The 19,229-nt window shown below is 45.6% G+C and overlaps 2 protein-coding genes across 5 annotated transcripts in view; both read left to right on the top strand.

Moving 5' to 3' along the window:
- Nucleotides 1–19,229, top strand: part of LOC146174923 (A disintegrin and metalloproteinase with thrombospondin motifs 5-like) — a 163,405-nt gene that overhangs the window by 102,066 nt on the left and 42,110 nt on the right. For 3 of the 4 annotated variants that reach the window (XM_084584147.1, XM_084584146.1, XM_084584148.1), the window contains exon 6: nucleotides 11,514–11,622. In XM_084584147.1, coding sequence (XP_084440273.1) covers nucleotides 11,514–11,622 — 109 coding nt within the window. Of the gene's footprint in view, nucleotides 1–11,513; nucleotides 11,623–16,122; nucleotides 16,220–19,229 lie in introns of those variants that run through there. The other variant, XM_084584149.1, reaches the window with a different exon arrangement.
- LOC146174925 (uncharacterized) lies at nucleotides 18,033–18,620 on the top strand. The gene has a single exon (XM_084584295.1). The coding sequence runs from the start codon at nucleotides 18,033–18,035 to the stop codon at nucleotides 18,618–18,620; it is 588 nt and encodes a 195-aa protein (XP_084440421.1).

Here is a 19,229-nt window from a genome sequence, read left to right as displayed (position 1 = left end):
GTTATCCAGCCGTCACAAAGACCCTCGGCTTCCCCGTGGTACTTGTTAAAAAGAAGGACGGCAGCTTACGATTTTGCATAAACTACCGCAAGGTCAACCAAGCGACTAAAAAAGACGTATACCCTCTTCCTCGCATCGACGATTCCTTTGATCGCCTACGAAATGCATGTTACTTCTCATCAATGGACTTTAAAAGTGGATATTGGCAGATAGAAGTAGATGAGAGGGATCGGGAGAAGACAGCATTCGTCACTCCCGACGGATTGTATGAGTTTAAGGTCCTTCCGTTCGCATTATGCTCGGCCCCAGCAACATTTCAGAGGCTGATAGACACTGCGCTCTCGGTACTTAAGTGGCAAACATGTCTGCTGTATCTTGACGACGTGATTGCGTTTTCGGCCACATTTGAAGTGCATCTACGCCGTTTGCTAGCTGTATTTCAGGCCATGCGATCTGCGGGCCTCACACTAAAACCCGAGAAGTGCCACTTCGGTTACAAGGAGCTGCAGTTCTTAGGTCACGTCGTTAGCCAAGAAGGAGTCCTGCCTGATCCTGAAAAGCTCTCCGCAGTTGCCATGTTCCCAACGCCTACGGACAAAAAGACATTGCGGCGCTTCATAGGTAGCGGTATCGCCACTCGCGTATGGGAGTGGCGCTGCTCGAGTACGAACATTAACCAATGCAATGCCCCCCTAATACCTCTACCCGCCCTGGCCCGCTGTACGGAGGTTCAATGAGAGATCGTCGACATCGCGGGAAAAAAGCACCACACCGCTCTGTGCAGTGCAGCAGCTGACTGAAGCCGTCATCTACGAGGAACTCCAACACCAGCTGCTCGTTTACACCGCCGGCTCAGTACCTCGCTAGAAGCGGCGGCTACCATCCCCGCCCTGCAATTGTACAGACAGCTGTACCTGTAATTCCTGGTTGCAGGAATTACTTCCACAACGGCGGAGCTGCTGGGCCTACGCCTAGGCCTGGATCTACAGCTTGAACTGACTCCGCCGCCACCCAGGTGTGCCGTGCTATGCGACTCCCGCCCTGCCCTCAGCCGCATTCGAACCACTTGCCGGGGAACTCCGTTGCTGTGTCAGATTCGCGCGCGTCTCGCGCTCTTGGCTTACGCGGCTGCGCTATACGGGTACAGTGGATCCCCGGGGATCACTGCGGCATCAAGGGCAACAAACCTGCCGACGAGCTCTCGCGACCGCAGCACATAAACGCCCTCCTAACGACGAGCACGTCGCTTTGGAAGACGTGCGTGCGGTAGTCGACGACAACCTCCGGATGCAGCCCCCCGAACCGCGCATCGCAAGAGGTGAGCGCATTCACAGTGTCAGCGGTCGCTCGCTGACGCGGCTGTAGCGCTCAATGATCGTCCGTGCGCGCATTGGATGTGTGTGGCCTGGGGAACGACGAATGCGCCACGGACTTGCCACCAGTGACGTGTGTGACGGCTGTGGCGCAGTGGAAGCTCTCGAACATCTTTTACTGAACTGCGCCGGGCTAGGCGAACTACGCCTTGAGTTTCTGGCGCCTTACAGAGCGCAGGGGGTAATCCCGGAACGCGTAGTTGCGCTCCCGTGGCCGCGTGGCAGTGTGTGTGTCCGTGAGCGAACACACGTGAACCTGTGTGAATACATCGAACAGGCGTGTTTGATGACCCGTCTATTTCACCTCGCCAGAAAGTGCGCGTTGTCACCGAACACTCCGCGTGTGCTATTCCGGACGATAATGGCCGATCGCCCAACGTCGGCCGACAGTGCTTTGTACAGTGTGCACGTGCGTGCGTTGTACACAGGTACATTGACGCAGAGCTATTGAGGAGGCCCGCCCGATGTGCCGAGGGCTCAGTGACCAAAGATATTTGCGGGTGGGCCTCAAGCAAACTACTGTATATTGTTCCGTATTGTATTTCATTTTTATTTTTACCTCCCCTGTCTTTTCTCCCTAACCCTCACCTTTTTGATTTTCTCTACCTCTTACTCGCTATCCCTTTACATCCGCTACCCCAGTTCAGGTGCTTCAGATATCAGATAGCAGATACCGGGGCTGGCAAACATCTTTTCTTTCCTTTTATGTATATAATAAAATAACCCCTAGAACAACAATAAACGAGGTAAGATGGAAGTTCTAACAATGGGATAGCAAGTCTTCTTTGGGAAATTTGTTCGACGTCGTTAATGGCTGAGGTTTATTACTTGATTTAGTTGATTCTGGTTGAGATATATGAAAGATACTGCTTGCGGAATCAACAATGGTGTTAACTGCGCATCTGTTATGTTATTCATATCCTTTAAACTACAGTCGATAGATGCTACCGTATCAAAAGAAGGACCACACCTGACTATAAAATCCTGCTTTAATCAAGACATACGAAGATGCCTGTATAACAAGCAAATGGTGTATCTAGCATGCACTGAAACCCCTGAATGTTTGGTTCATCTCTCACGATTGCAACTTCAATGAAAACCTGAGTTGTCAGCTCTGTGAGCTTGGTCCTACCAGAATGTAAGAAACCGCAACGACCTTTTCTCCTGCAATATCTGCTAACTATCACCTACTCGATGCACATTAGCGAATTTACGTTGAAAATGCCCGCGGGAAAAAAAACAATGTCTGATTCTTACAAATATTTCCCAAACATTTATGGCAATGTATTTGTGGACATAAACTTTCACCTATTATTCAACATCAGTGCAATTACCCCTTCCTATACTACGAGTCGGCAAGGTGTTAGATTTTGGCTTTTTTTTTCAAACATATTCGGTGGTTGTATTCGCAGTTAAACCTAATCTTTGTTATTGCAGCAGAAACTAGGTGGTGGTAGTGGTTATTTTATTTATATACAAAAGAAAGGAAATTATGTTTGCCAGCCCCAGTATCTGCTATCTGATATCAAAAGCACCTGAACCGGGGCGGCGGAAATAAAGGGATAGCGAGTAAGGGGCAGAGAAAATCAAAGGATCCCGAAGGAAAAATTGGTGCGTGACAAAGATTCTGGGTGCCGAGATGAACACCAGTAGGACGGTTGCGCGCTGCAGGGACACCCCACACCTCAATCAACTTCTCGGCTTCGCCTTAAAATGCGCTACGCTTTGGCGACCGCAGACTGAATGATGATTTAATCTCTTCTCAGCTACGGATGGACCCAGAAACGACGGACACAGGCGATGTGGTTTGTCAATAACGCCGGCCCGACTACAACCGTCATCGGGTCCTGCTGCCACAAGACGATCGCCAGCTGCCTAACGTTCAGATCATCTCAACACTGAATTTTAGCCGACACTCACTCGGGGTACATATCGCCCTGCACAGGTACGAAATGGATCGCCTGCTTCCGACCTCAGCCTGACTCCGCAAACCCCAAAACAGCGACGTTCACCGTTTCATCGGTGCCGTTCTTCCGCTTCGGGAAACTAGAAGGCGCGCCGATGGGGGTGAGATCGCCGGAGAATCAACATTCCCAATACCTCTGCCTGTAGTTATGTTGAAGAAGAACTCGAGGTATTAATTGACAGCATCCACACCATGGCACTAATTGACTCTGGCGCAACAGTCTGTTTTGAGGTTATGATTCAAGAATCGCTTGTGACGTAAAGTTATTTTCAGCGCGAATAAAGCGGTGGTATTCCGTGGATTTGGCGATGAATAATTTGTGCCTTCGTGTGTGTACAGTGCGAACGTTGTGATTGACGGCCAAAGTCTTTTGAACCGAATTCACGGTGTTGCCTAGTTCCACACATGAAGTAATTCTGGGTATAGACTTTTTACAACACTGTGATGCAACATTAGATTGCCGGAATGGACAGATCTCGCTGAATACTACGTTGATGCTAGCTCTTGTAGAAACCTCGTCGCTCAATTCGGGAGCGTTTTCTGTGTCTAAAGGTACAGTTGTACCTGCGCTATCCGGAGAATTTTCCCAAATTATTTCATCTAGAAAATTGTGCGAGGCTTTAGACGCCGTAGTGGAACCTACAACTCTTGCCTGTGCGAAGAAGAATGTCTTGGTGCCTCATTGCATAGTTTCAGTGACGAGAGTCTACACTTTTCTGGCGAATATGAACAATTCAGACGAGCCAGCCGTGTTACTTCGTGGCATGAAGCTCGCTCATTTCGAGGAAGGTGTGTAAAATTCCGTTGCAGCACTGAGTGATTGTACTCTTGAAGAGAAAACACCCTTTTTTGCAGAGTCTCGAATCCATGCTGTGATAAACACATCTTTGGGAACACAGGAGCGCCTAATTTTGACTTAGCTGCTTTCCAACCAAGTTTCGGTTTTCGATCTCACCAGAGATAAACCCGCCACCAATTCCAAATTCTCGCATTTATAATTCGATTTACACAAGAACCTCTCGCCCGATCAGACAAAAACCCTACCAGGTGTCGCCGAGCGAACGTCAGCTTATTGACGAACAATGCGCCAAAGAGGCGTTATCCGGAATCTTCAAGTCCTTGGGCGTCTCCAGTTATACTCAAAAGAAAGACAGAACATGGCGTTTCTGTGTGGGCTATCGTCACTTTATTGCTGTAACCAAAAAAAGCTCTATCCGCTTCCATGTATTGACGATGCAATCGACTGCCTTCACTTGGTGTCATACTTCTCCTCAGTAGACTTCAGATCGGGGTACTCTGAGATACTGATGAACCCGCGCGACAAAGAAAAGAAGGCATTTGTGACACCCGATGGTATCTATCAGTTCAACGTAATGCCCTGTGGATTGTGAATCGCACCTGCCACGTTTGAACGATTCATGGACACCATTCTGCGCGGAAACAAGTGCAAACAGTTTGCTATTTGGACGACGTTGTAATCTTCTCCAAGACCTCTCTAGAACACGTAGCCGCACCATTCTTGACTGCGTTGAGAGAGCAGGCCCCGTCCTTAACTCTACGAAGTGCCGCTTTGGTGAACGCCTAACAATTATTCTTGGCCACTTGGTCGACAATGATGGTTTTCGGCCTGATCCTAAAAAAATTTAGGCTTTAACCAGCTTTACAGCGCCGAAATCAGTGATTGAGCTTGGGAGCGTTTTAGGACTGTGTTCCTGTTTTCGTTGTCTGATTTGCTTACATCGCCTACCCGCTGACGTGCCTTTTGCACAAAGATGCACCGTTCAATTGGACTGCTGACTGTGATTCTGGCTTCCGCCACCTCAAATTCCTTCTGACATCGGGACCCATCCTACGCCACTTTTGCCCTTCTGCCCCCATTGATGTTCACACCTTCGTTAGCGGCGTGTGCGTTGGCGCTGTGCTTCTCCAGCGCCATGACAGTGACCAGCCCGTGATAGGTTATGCTAGTCGTTCATTGAGCAAGTCAGAACGTTACTGCTCCGTTACAGAACAAGCGTGCCTCGCTGTGGTTTTCGCGGTGCAGCGATTTTGTTCGTACCTATACGGCAATGATTTTACCATCATTAGTTTCGTAACCGACCACCATTCGCTGTGCTGGCTGGTAAATCTCCGTGCCCGTTGTGACCTGCGTTGTGACCTGCCAGTTGCACGAGTTTAACTTCCCTGTGTCATATAAAAGTGTACGTCAACATTCTGACGATGACTGTCACGCTTGCCGTTTGCATCAACTGGTAGTGATGGTGACAACTTTGATGACTTCCGGGTGCCTAACTCAGCAACGTTTCCTGATCCTCAACTTTTTTAGACTTTGGCACCGCTCTACTCTGTCGCTCACGCATCAAGAGATGCGCGTTTCTGCGATCGTGCTCGCCTTGTTTGCAAGAAGAATTTCAACACCGGAGGTGCACGCTTTCTTCTCGTCGTGCCGGAGTATCTTCGTATTCCGGCTCTGAAAATGATGCACTACAATGCCATGGAGTGCCACTTGGGCATCACTCGTGCCCTTCATCGAACACAGGAACGATTTTACTGGCCGAAAATGCGTCAAACTATTTTTTTTTAATAATAATAATACTTTATTCACTTCAAAAAAACAATACAGGACGCGGACGCGCCAAAGCCGCAATTGGGCTTGTAGGGCGCCGTCCGGCAGCAGCAACAACCTCTGTTACCAAATCACAAAATTATTATTATTATTTTTTTTTTGTGGACGAAAACAGCATGAACTAGAGCTGCTCAAGCTCGGCAATAGCACTCCGTAACTGCCTGCGAGTGTTCAAGCTGAAAACGTCATCAGGCAGCTCATTGAATATACATGGGATATAAAATGACCTCACAGACATACCAAAATGAGTTCGCACTGTAGGCACGAAATATCTAGGGATGTTCCGTAGTGGAATAGGTTTAACATTAGGCAACCTAAATTCGGTGTTCCAGAAATATCTAAGTACAGTGATTTGTTTGAAAACAGTGTCAAAGGATGGCAGACCTGAAGAAAGGAATACACTTTGCAGTTTATGGGGTGTTGAATAGATTACACTCTTAGCCATATTCTTGAGAATACGGTTTATCCTATTTTTCCATGTTTCAGAACAGCTAAAGAAACAGCACATGCCATATGTCAGCAAAGAATATCCCAAGGACTGTGCAATTAAACGTCTTATGGCAAACGGCAGGTAGGCCCTTAGAGCATAGAGCAAGCATGCGACGCCTCTAAGCTTCCTTCTGAGGTGCGCCATATGTGTGTTCCAGGATAAATCGCTGTCCATGTAAATGCCAAGATATTTCACGGTCGGAACACATGTAATGGGGCAGCAAGAACATGCAGTGCACCTGGAGCTGTGCAAAACAACCGCTGCGTTTTTAGGGATTGGTTTGTGTGCATTGTGAAAGCACACTAGTTGAGTTTTTTGGGGATTTATTTCAATCAAGTTACATTGAAACCAATCATATAGCTTGGTGGCATCCTCTTGAAGTTGTTGGAGTGCGCACGAAAAATCTGCATTAGCTGAGATGAGGAGGGTGTCATCAGCATATTGATAAATTTGTGATGAAGTTATAACACTGGGAAGGTCATTAACAAAAGATTAAATAAGAGAGGTGATAAGATGGATCCCTGAGGAACACCACTATGTAAGTCTATACTACTGCTTTGCACAGGTCCAAGTTCCACCATTTGGGATCGCTGAGACAAATAATTTCTTAGTAACATTTGAAAAGGACCACGAAACCCATAGCAATACAACTTTTCACATAGAATGTCGTGGTGTACAGAATTAAACGCCTTCTTAACATCAAGAAAAAGACCAAATGCCACTTCATTTCTATCAAAATTAGAATGAATAGAATCCGACATGTTTTCTAATAATGTTTGGGTACCAGAACCAGCAACAAATCCGTATTGATGCGGGCTGAGCAAATTATGCCTCAGCAAAAATGCTGACATAGTAGATGAGATATGTTTTTCTAAGATTTGTGATATATATGACACGATAGAAATTGGGCGATAGTTCGAAATATAATTCCTTTTGCCACCCTTGTAAAGTGGAATAACACGTGCTTGTTTGAGAGAGTGTGGTAGGCAGCCACTTTCGATGATACTATTTAGCATAAAGAGGAGGACACACTTTAAGCTTTGAAAGTTTCTGGAAAGGTCGCTGATAAATATCCCATCAATTCCAGCCGATTTGTTGTGCTGTAGGCTGGAAATTATACCGAAAAGATCTGGCTCTGTTATGGGTGGCAGAAATGCCGAGTCAGACACAGAAGAAGGAAGTAACGGCGGACGTGATGCGGCAAGCGTAATGCGCTGTTCCTTAGAAAAAAAAGTTATTAAAATCATTTGCCAAAGATGACGTCAAGTGACCAAAACTAAGCTCTATTGCGTCCTTGACAGGCCTACGCTACGTAGCGAGTTGTGTCAAGTGCCATCGGTAAACGCTCCCTACTTCCCGTCCATCAGGACCGCTGCACCTAATTCCGCCTTCGACCGCACCCTTTCGAAGAGGTGGGCATCGACTTCTTGGGTCCTTTTCCGCGGTCTTCGAAGGGTAACTGGTTAATAGTGGCATGTGTTGACCATCTCTATCAGCATTCAGAAAACCGCCGCCATACCTCCAGCCATTGCTTATGAAGTAACCATATTTCTTCTGCGATTTCTCGTCCTGCGCCAAGGCCCTCCTCAAGTTCTGATCAGCGACCGCAGGCATCAATTTACAGCTGAGTTTATTGAAGAACCGATTTGTCTGTGTGCCTGCCATTACCGTCATTCAGTACCGTATCACCCCCAAACGAATGGGCTTGTTGAACGCACCAACCACACTCTTGCCGCTATGTTGGCGATGTATGTCGATTCTGATCATAAGAACTACGATGATTGATTGATTGATTGATTTATAGGAAGGGAAAGGCGCGGTAACTGTCTCACTTGTTTTATGTGGACACCTCAACCGAGCCGTAAGGGAAGGGAGTAAGGTGGAAGTGAAAGGGGAAAGAGAGAAAGAGGAGCCATAGTGGAGGTCTACTTAGTAATTTCGACCACCTGGGGATCTCCGTACGCTGACATCGCATAGCACACGGACGCCTCTTCGTTTCGCCTCCATCGAAACGCAGCCGCCGAGATCGGGTTCGAATCCGGGTAGTCCGGCACAGTAGTCGGGCGTCTTAACACTGCACCACCCCGGTGGAGCTGGAAACTACTGAAACTAACGGAAACTACTGAAACATCTGACAACCCGAATACAAAGCCACACCAAAGGGACTGCCCCGCCATACTGCTGTACAATGAGGTCAAGAAACTGGGCGAAGATAGGATGGCGAATATACTGTGCCAGAGGTTTCTCCCTCTGGGGCTGTCTCTCACACAAAGTTCTTATGCGGGGAGGCCCAATGCTTCGCTAGATGAAGACTTCAGCTGAAATTCGTGTCGCCCTGCACGACCTTCACAGTAGGTCGGCTCCCGGACCGAATGCATGAAGTAAGCGAGATTGGCCTCAGATTCTCCAAGCTAGGAGCCTCGCCGGGTTTGGGTATGAATACCATTTTTGCGGTCTTCCACTGCTTCGGTACGAAGCCCGTGCACCCGTCATTTTTGTTTATATATTCCGTGAGTTTGTCCACGGAGTCTTCGTCCAAGTTTCTCAGAAGAACTGCGATGACATCCTCCCTTTAATTACATACGCGTATAACACTGCAAAACATGAGACGACTGGCTACAGTCCGTTTTACAACCTTTATGCTCGAGTTCCCCGCAGCTGTCTCGATGCCATCATTCCTTTCTGCCTCCACAAGTATCGCCATTACTTTATGTCGAGCCAAAGAAACTCGCCGCGTTTTCTCGCCTACACATACAGGACACTCGAAGAAGCGCTGTGACAACTGACGCCCAGATGTTTGTTATGTGCCCGGTGTTTCAGTGTTCCTATAGACGCCGCCGCGCAAGCGTGGTAGCCCAGAAACTGCTGTTTCACTATAGCAGCCCTTTTGTTTTTGTGGAGCGCTTGAGTGACGTGAACTATAGGATTTCACCCCATACTCTAAAAAGGTACCGTCCTCGGCGCCTCGCTTAATCTGCTCGCCCTGGGGGCCCCGACTGCGAGGGGGGAAGTATCACGGTCTTTGGGGCGTCAGAACAAGAAGCTGGAGAGAAGAAACAAGCTGGTATGCATGCGGACTTGCAGCGCAGACTACCGTGAAACTACCCTGTTACATGCTGAGTACGTAGGCAATATATTGACGGGAATATTGTACATATATATATATATATATATATATATATATATATATATATATATATATATATATATATATATATATATATTATATATTATATATATACAGACTGACTATAACCGCTTCAGGGCGAAGGCCTCTCCCATATTTCTCCAATTAAACCGCTTCTGTGCCAGTTGCATCCACTTCACTCCTGCGAACTTCTTAACCTCATCCGCCCACCTAACATTCTGCCGCTCCCTGCTACGCTTTCCTTCCCTTGGAATCCACCCTAAACGGCCATCGATTATCCTCTCTTCGCACTACATGTCCTGCCCATGTCCATTCCTTTTTCTTGATTTCTACTGAATGTCAGTAACATCAGTTATATCTCTGGCCCACTCTGCACGCATCCTATCTCTTATTGTTACTCGTGCTCGCAAATGGAATGGAGCGCATTTGGCAAGTATTCGCAGATTACGACTAGCAGCTTAGCGGTATCTCTCAAGAAGAAAGTATACAACAGTTGCATCTTACCTGTGCCCACCTATGGGGCTGAAACGGGGAGGTTAGCCAAGAGGGTTCTACTTAAGTTGAGGACAACGCAGAGGGCTATGGAACTGAAAATGGTAGGGGTAACATTAAGAGACTGTATTTATCTTTCCCCTTATAACACATTACCTCACTTATTTAGGTGAATAAAAGACGAAATAAAATACGATCCCTAATGCTTTCCTTAGCCGCGCCTACTGTTTGGTTATTTCCTTTACATATATATATATATATATATATATATACGTGTGTGTGTGTGTGTGTGTGTGTGTGTGTGTGTGTGTGTTCAGAGAGCATATAGGATGTGCACGCTTCCTTACAGGAAATATTTTATTTAGTTCGACTGTTTTACGGGAGGACCGATCTTCGATCGAAACGCCGAGTCAATAAACTGTTTCCGTTAATGAAGCGCCCGCATCGCTTCATGCTCTAATGTTTAAGCAGTGATGTACGTCTTACCGCGCATTATACATACATACATACATACAGACATATATATATATAGACATGGTTTGCTTGTTACTAATGGGCCAGATGTTAAATTCAAACAGGATGTCACACAACTTTCCCGATTATCTATTTTATTCCAACATTTTCGGGAGATGGACCGTCCGAAACTGTTGGAATAAAATAGATAATCGGGAAAGTCGTGTTACGTCCTGTTTATATATATATATATATATATATATATAGAGAGAGAGAGAGAGAGAGAGAGAAAACGTGATCTTAAGTGTCGTGCAGTTCGGTAAAAATAAAAGAGGTGTTCTCTAGTTCTAAACATGAGGCCTCTGGCTGACACATTATTTTGTCATTCCTTGTCAGAGCCGCAGCTCTCAGCGTAACGCGAATGCAAAATTTGAGCGTTTCATTTGTTTATCGCTTGTGGCTTTATTGTTATAAATCTCACTACAACCTAACTCTAAAGCCACAAGCGATAAACAAATGAAACGCTCAAATTTTGCATTCGCGTTACGCTGAGAGCTGCGGCTCTGACAAGGAATGACCTCACTACAACCTAACTCTTTCTGGCCCCGCCGGGGTGGTGCAGTGGTAAGACGCCCGACTACTGTGCCGGAGTTCCCGGGTTCGAATCCGACCTCGGCGGCTGCGTTTCGATGGAGGCGAAACGAAGAGGCGTCGTGTGCTGTGCGATGTCAGCGCACGTTAAAGATCCCCAGGTGGTCGAAATTACTCCGTAGCCCTCCACTACGGCTCCTCTTTCTCTCTTTCCACTTTCATTCCCACCCTCCTCCCTTCCCTTACGGCGCGGTTCGGGTGTCCACAGAGCAAGTGTGACAGTTACTGCGCCTTTCCCTTCCTGTGAACCAATTTAACCTAACTCTTTCTGATAATCGTCGATGTCTGTCACCGGCGATATGTTTTCTTTGAAGGATCATCATATGTTGGAGGAGCATGTAGTAACTATCGGGGAGCCCTAATAGCTGACAGCCTCGAAATTTCTGAAACGGCCACTACGGCTGCCCATGAAATTCTGCACCTGTAAGTATATATGTATGTACGTATCCCATTCTTTTAATGTGTATTTTATTGTGAGAACCTTATGCAAAATGCTTATGTAATATTTTCACATGCCCGAAAATTATTCACAAGGAATACCCTGATCGATCAAAAAAATCTTAGCTAGCGATCCAGACGATGTGACATGCATGCTCAGCGCTATTAGTCTGCTGTAATAATAATGAATCAAATAATGAATGCATCCATCAGCTGATCATTACCGCATCATAACAATAAAATACTCCTCCAACTTCAATTATTATGATAGGATTCGAAGCAGGATGTTGAGCTCGAAGACCGCTTCCTTCGGCCCACCTTGGTAATATGGGTGCCCTGTCGAGTTAGTTGCAGGCTCGGTAAGAAATAATTATTAGTGCGCATTTAGCCTTCACTGTCATTGTTTTTTTTTTTCACTGATGGAAACCAAGCACAACTAATCTCCATCAGTTTCATCTCTTAAAGACAAGACCGATTGTCGTTGCCAGGACAGAGCTAGTGATTGTGATACTAGATTCTTTCAATACTTCTTTGCTGCCGTGAAACTTCACAAGTACATGGTAGAACTTGGTACGCAGAGCTTAGTGACCACACGACGGAGCTGACGTGAGTGCGGAGGCACGCTTTCGTGGTCAGCGTAGCGGGAAGCCACAAACTTGCATAGAAGACGTATATTGCAAATTACGGCTGTGTTTCTTGGAAACTTCATTTCAGTAGCGCTCAGTCTAAGCATGTGAATTTTTCTCTTTTAAAAAATTCCAACTGATATGTGAAAACTGCCATTACATTGCTGCAGGATGGGCTGCCCATCCGGCTGAAGTTGTTAAGAAGAAGAGTTATTTCCGCATGAAACCTTAATAAAATATTTTCAGAGAGAGGCCAGTGGCCGAACAAAACCTGCTTTCCTCCTATTTTTAAAATAGGCGTATTAGAAGCACCGTTAACTTCAAAGAAATAGCTAATACATCTGCGCAGAGCAATTTCTGGTACATTCATTAAGGGATAAAAATCCATTCACGATTAAACACGAGCGCACATCGATGCACACACGAGCATGCCTCAGAACCGATGCACGAATAGACTACATATTTGCGCACAACTCAAATATGCAGATCTGTTACCAGCTGGATAGAACTTTAACCTAATGTGAGGATGGCTTTGGGCAACTTCACTAGCAAAATAGATTAGACGGATTTCTACGCGCATGCACGCTGAATAGGCCGTATGCAAAAATGGTAGCGCCATCTGGTGAACGCGTTCGAAACTACATACGCCATTTTGTGTTGGGCGAGGGACCCATACGCCTGGGTGTCATACGGACGGATTGAGCTGCGTGCGTGCGCTTTAAAGCGGAATGTTGATGTAGTGCTTTCTACCGGCAAAATGCCCGCACACTGCTGTGTTCCACTCTGAAAACAACGGGGAGTGATTGACGACTGTGGAATCAAGGCAAGACTCGCGGGATTAATTTTTAATCGAGAATGGTTTCACGCAAGACCGATCGTCTTCAAGCGCCGTGTTTTTAGAGTTTGATGCGCAGTGCTAGCTGAATTTATTACTCGTTTTGACTGCAGTGTGCGAGTAATTTTAAAGCCAGAATCCAATACGCTTTGAAGCGACGTGCCATTAATACTTGAGGAAAGGCTTTCAAAATTTGCACATTACCCACTGGTCGTAAACACTGCAGCTGGGATGATTGAACCAGTAGTGTGTTAGGTGAGTGTGACCCAAGCTCTTGACAGTTATATGTACAGGTTGTCCACTCCTAGTGTGAACATGCGAGTGTATGGTCATGCTCATTGAAGGGCGACTGCGTCCGACTCGGCCGCGCATCGAAGCGAAGTGGCAGATGACGCGAAGCCACGTCCAGGTCAATCCTCTGCGCCACTTTGATGCGATGACGGCTGCGCCGCCCATTATATAGAGCACGCCGATGCGGTCATGTGTTCACACTAAGAGTGCATGACCTGTACATAACCCATTAGAGTTTACCTCTATTTATGCCCTTTTTGCGGCCCCAATGCAACACCTCATTCATCGTTCACGCGTGTGTGGCGTCCAACATTGCGTAATCTGAGCCGTTTCTTCTGCTTCTGTAGCCGTTTCGGCTACGACTGCCGCTTTGTGTCTGCCCACTGTAGTATCCACAAAGCGCCTATTTCAGGCCATTTTACGAAGGTCCTTGCAGTTTAGTGTCCCTTACAAAAATGAGTTTTTAATCTCTATTGTCGGAATATTGACCGCCTTTTGAATGTACTGAATTTCGATAGACATTCAACCCCAGCTGAGTGCAATCTTTACAGGGGCAACAGAATTTTCATCGTGTTATACCCAAAAGACTTTTTGTGCTATTTTTTTCTATATGCTTTTTGTTGTCAGTTTTCAACATTCACGAAGAATCAACGTATACTGTTCATGCTGACCCATGTTTTAAGTAGTTTTAGGCACCAATGATAAGAACATGATGTAACAATTTCGTTATGCATTTTTGATCTCACTTGTTATCAACCATTGGCCACATTCCGCAAAGGGAAATATAAGAGGAGCATGCAGTTGCGTGCTCGTTCATGTTATATAAAAGTGCGTATCAACGGTGCACACTTATCTCAAACGTCGCAACAACACAGTGAAAATATGCCCTAAAAACTTCATGACGGCAAAGGCTCCACTAATATTGCAAATACATCGTTGAATGTCAATCAGAATCCGTAATGGATCAGCTTTTGTATGTCGCAGAAGGTCACTTTAGTGGTAGGACATATTTTATATTTATCATAAAACAAGTTCAGTGAGTCATCATACTAACAAACAGGATCTTAGATTGAACCTACTATGTGGGGCAGGACAGAGCTTTTTTAAACCAGTTGCAAAGTTCACTATATGCTTCGGGGTCAGATATTTTGCCCAAGACTAGGTTTTTTTGACCGTAGCTTATTGCCACAAAATGAGGTGCAGTCTGTATTGGAATCCTCCACCGCTCTATGTCTTTGGAGAGTTTTACTGTTATTTTTTTTGTTGTCTTTCCTTCTTTAAAGTGGAGACCATGCTAAAATGAAGTCACTTCAAACATTGAGGGGTTCTAATAATCACCGACTGATCCCACGGATACTATAGTGTTAACACGCATAGCAAAAACTGTCGCGTATGAAAAAAAAGAAAAAAAAAAGCAAGACTGCATGCGTCTTCTATCGGCGACTCTTCTTTTCAAAGAAGCATTGGGCCGCCGTCTTGCTCCTGTCCGTACCCCACTTCCCCCGTGCCCAGCGAACGGCGCCAGCATGTCTGGAGAGGTCGAGGGACGCTTCCTGTCGGCTGAGGGGAAAAAAGGGTGGGAGGAGGGGTTGCTCCCGCTTGGTCTCCGCTCTTTGCCTTCTCCTTGGTTTGTCTTCACGGAGATTCTTGGCTTAAGCAGTCGCGCAGCGGGGGTGGCAGCTTTTCACCGAAGCTGTGCTTCTGCGCCCCGTTTTCTTTGCACGCAGACGCGGGTACGCTGAGTGCGGCGATGTGCCAGTTCAGTTGGCGTTTTCCAGCCACCGTGGTCGCATCTTGCACTGTGAGCGAAGCACCGTATGTAGGTTTTTCGCTGGTGATTATCACGAAGATCGTTTTGTTCAAATTGGAGCGCGAACCTACGCATTTGAGTCTAAGTCTTCGGAGGACTCCGCTCTTGGGCGGCAGCTTCTTCGCAAGGAGGACGTGTTTAAGATGTTCAACAGTCGCCGGCATTTTGGATTCTAGGCGAAAAGCCGGCGCGGGCGGAGCGTCTGCACTTTGGTGAGCGTTTTGCTTTTTCCTTTTCGTGTTTGTGCCAGTCTTGTACAATGTGTGCTACAAGGGGAAGCGCGCATGTAAATATTTTTAGCAGGCAAGCCAGCCTCGTCGGAAAAGAAGGAGGCGGAGAGAGAGAAGGAGGCTTGTCTCTAACGCGGACGCTGGGGCCGATGGAAGGCCAGTTGGGGTGGCGACATTTTCTTTCTTTCTTTTACACGGTGACATTTTCTGACGGATTGTTCGGCATAGTGCTGTACTCTTTCGATACGTTACTCGCGCTGAGACGGACACATTATCAAGATCATAATATGCCTCTGTCACACATTGTGGGTTATCTGAATCTGTGCTGCTCTGTGCTGCTCCACTATTTTTGCAGTGTTTTTTGTTTCCACTTATTTCAGTGCCTATAGTTGGTAATTTTGCTTGAAGTTTTCTGATTAGTAATGCTTGTAACCTGCGCTTTGCTATTTGTATTCACAATTGGATCTTTGGCGGCAGCATATATTGTTTATCAGGGAGAAATGAACGATGTGGTAGTGCTGCCGAGTTGTGGAAGCAGCGGTCGATGCCATCTAAGCAGTGAAAGACAGTGACAACTCATTTTAGACAAAACATTTCTTGAGCTATGACGTGGAGCAGCGCACAAATGTCTTTGCTTTATTTTTAGGTTATTATATACCGCAACGTAATTATGATTTTCATTGTTTATTTCAGCATCACATGCGAGGAGTTCCCGGACGTATCAGAGTTTTACGCAAAGAACCGCCTGGCGTCATACCTTGTACATGAATTGAAATAAAGAAAATAAACAACCCAGCTCAAGTTATGGGTTCACCAAAGATGCAATCCTTACTTTTCTTTCTCATTAACGCGCATTTTTATTCTGTGTTATCTTTCCGCTGCGGAACAAGAGAAAATGGTGTGTGATCAATGGTTAGCCAGGAGCAGGCACGAGGTGGTTTACATTAATGCAAAAGTAGCACAGCATATATCCTTGCTGGGGTCAGTCAACACATTCTATGTTCTGATCGGCCAATCAACAATTTGATAAGTTTAGTGTAGGTTAATGAGTAAGTAAAATGCGGCTTAAAAGATCAACATCTGTTTTGTTGTTTTAAGCCTCACTATGCTTATCATTAACCAGCGCTGATCAGACAGGATTGTTTATTGGTCGAGCAGAACATAGAATGTGGTGACTTATCACAGCTAAGAGATGTACTGTGCTATTTTTGCATTAATGAAAATCACCTCGTGTCTGCTCCTGGCAAACCGATGGTCGTGTACTATTTTCTGTTGTTCAGGAGTAGAAAGGTAGCAGAAAATCAAAAAGCGTCACTTGCAGAGTTTGTGAAGCATTTGAGCCTGAAATCAACAGAATTTCAGTGGCGCGAATTCGAAAAGCGCTCTTAAGAAAAACATGGGCCACTATTCCAAAAGAGCTCAACGTGGGGTCAACACGGCACCTTCAAAGATGTCGATGATTATCGATAGAGTTTCAACAGCGTATGGTGACACATCTGGTCCGAATTTTTATAGACACCCAACATGCATTTTATTAAGGGGTAGCACTATGGCAAGTTTTTCTGATTTAATGCCGGAATAAGTGTGTGTGTCTGGTGCATGAAATGTTGAATGCCATCTTTTTTTTGTTTAAGGTGTCATTTCAGGGATTCCCAACAGATCCAGCGTTGTACAAGAAATGGATCTTGCAATCCGCAGATATGAAGGCGCCAACTTTACTGTTGGCAAATCAACAAATGTTTGCTCAAAGCACTTTCGTGAAACTGACTATGTGCCTGGTGTGGCAAGTGGCTACAGGCTTCTTCGGAACACTGCTGTGCCATTAGTGTTCAGCTTCGTTAAATATAAAAAGATCCAGAAGCCATCAAAACAGTGTGCACCACCAGCAACAAACACAGCTCTGAAGCAAGCACGTCACACAGTGCAGGAATCAGGGTCGACTGAGAGTACTAGCAGTAGCAGCATTACTATACCTGTGGATGCATCCATGTGCAGTGATGAACAGGACACCGAAAGCTCATGCGAGCGGCCACAGACTGATTGTTCGACACGAGATTTGGAGCCGGTCATTTCCGTTGCAGAAGAACAGGAAAAAGAAATACGGAGACTTCAAGATAGGTGCACACAGCTGGAAGAACAGCTGACAGCAGCCAGGGAGGCTGCTCGCCAGTTAGCAAGCTGAGAAAGAGGACCTAGCTAATGAGATTGCTGAAGAAAGACGTAAGGCAGCCGCCTTCTGCATCGAGTCATTTAAGGACTGTGATGAAGATGTCACGTTTTATACTGGTCTGCCCGTTAATAGCCGCTTCATTGGCCTTCTACTTTTCTTGAAACCGGAAGAGAATAGCTGTGATGCTTTCTGCACCGACACTGTAGGTGATGCCAAGTCCAGTAAGCGTCGCAAACGAAAACTGACGGGGAAAATCTAGCTGTTTTTAGTTCTTGTGCGACTTCGCCTTGGCCTGTTTGAAACTGATCTGGCACACAGATTTAATGTTTCGCAGTCCACGGTCTCAAGAATATGTACCACCTGGATGAACCTGATGTATGACAGATTATGTATTATACCCCTGTGGGCACCATGAGCTGTAGTGAATGCTACCATGCCACCAGAGTTTTCTGAAAAGTATGCATCAACAAGAGTGATACTAGATGTAACTGAGATCCAGTGTGAAGTCCCGTCATCTTTGTCACTACAATCTAGCACATATTCAGTTTATAAGTCCTGCAACACCATTAAAGGACTTATAGATGTGAAACCTAATGGACTGCTCTCCTTTGTGTCTGAGCTATTCACTGGGTCAGTCTCAGACCGAGAATGTGTGATCAAGAGTGGTTTTCTTGATTTAGAGTTCGATGAGGGTTATTCTGTCATGGCAGATAAAGGCTTCCGCGTTGAAGACCTCTTGTGCAAAAAAAATGTTCACTTGAACATTCCTCCATTTCTGATAAATAGGAAATTTACGAACGGTGAAATGAAAGAAACTCGAGAAATTGCCTTGCTCAGAATTCACGTTGAGCGCAGAATACAAAGGATCAAGTCATACCACATATTTGACAGACCAGTATCCGTCAGCTTGGCACCCCTTATCAATCAGATATGGACTGTGACAGCCATCCTATCAAATTTCCAGTCACCCCTAATACAACCTCGAGGAAGCATAACTACTTCTGATGAAGCAAGTGTCTGAATAGGTACAAACATTCATGACTGAAGATTTAAATCCCATTAGAGCAAAATAGCCACGACTGAAGCCTCGGAGTTAGCAAATCTAACAACTGCCCTAGCAAGAACTCATAAAGTAAGATATATAGGTTTGGTTGTTGGGGTTTATTGTCCCAAAGCCACTCAGGCTATGAGAGACACCATAGTGTAGGACTCAGGAAATTTCAGTCACCTCAGGTTCTTTAACGTGCACAACATCTCACTGTACACTGGCCTCTATCATTTTGCCTTTATTGAAATAGGTTAAATCCCTGCCACAGATTCGCATCTTTCAGGTCAGCAGCCAAGTGCCATAACCAGAGCCAGTATGGCGGCAAATAGGACATATAGCTTTAGCAATTCATTTTATTATTAAACAATCAAGGATTTGTTTCAATATTACAAACCATCTTCACAGTGCCAAGTATAGCATATATATTAAAACTTGGTTCAGTCTGAGTGTAGTACGTATAGAACACTCATTCCAGATAACATGCTAAATTTCAGAACAGCTCATTTATTGCAATTTTATCACTGGATTGGCTTTGCTTAGCATGACAAAAAACAAAGGTAGCGTGACTGACATTTTGTTTTC

This window comes from Amblyomma maculatum, chromosome 11 (assembly GCF_055883805.1).
Source record: "Amblyomma maculatum isolate TAMU_Amacu chromosome 11, ASM5588380v1, whole genome shotgun sequence".
Taxonomy (NCBI): domain Eukaryota; kingdom Metazoa; phylum Arthropoda; class Arachnida; order Ixodida; family Ixodidae; genus Amblyomma; species Amblyomma maculatum.
The sequence above is the reverse complement of the archived record's forward strand: the minus strand, read 5'-3'. Positions and strand labels throughout refer to the sequence as shown.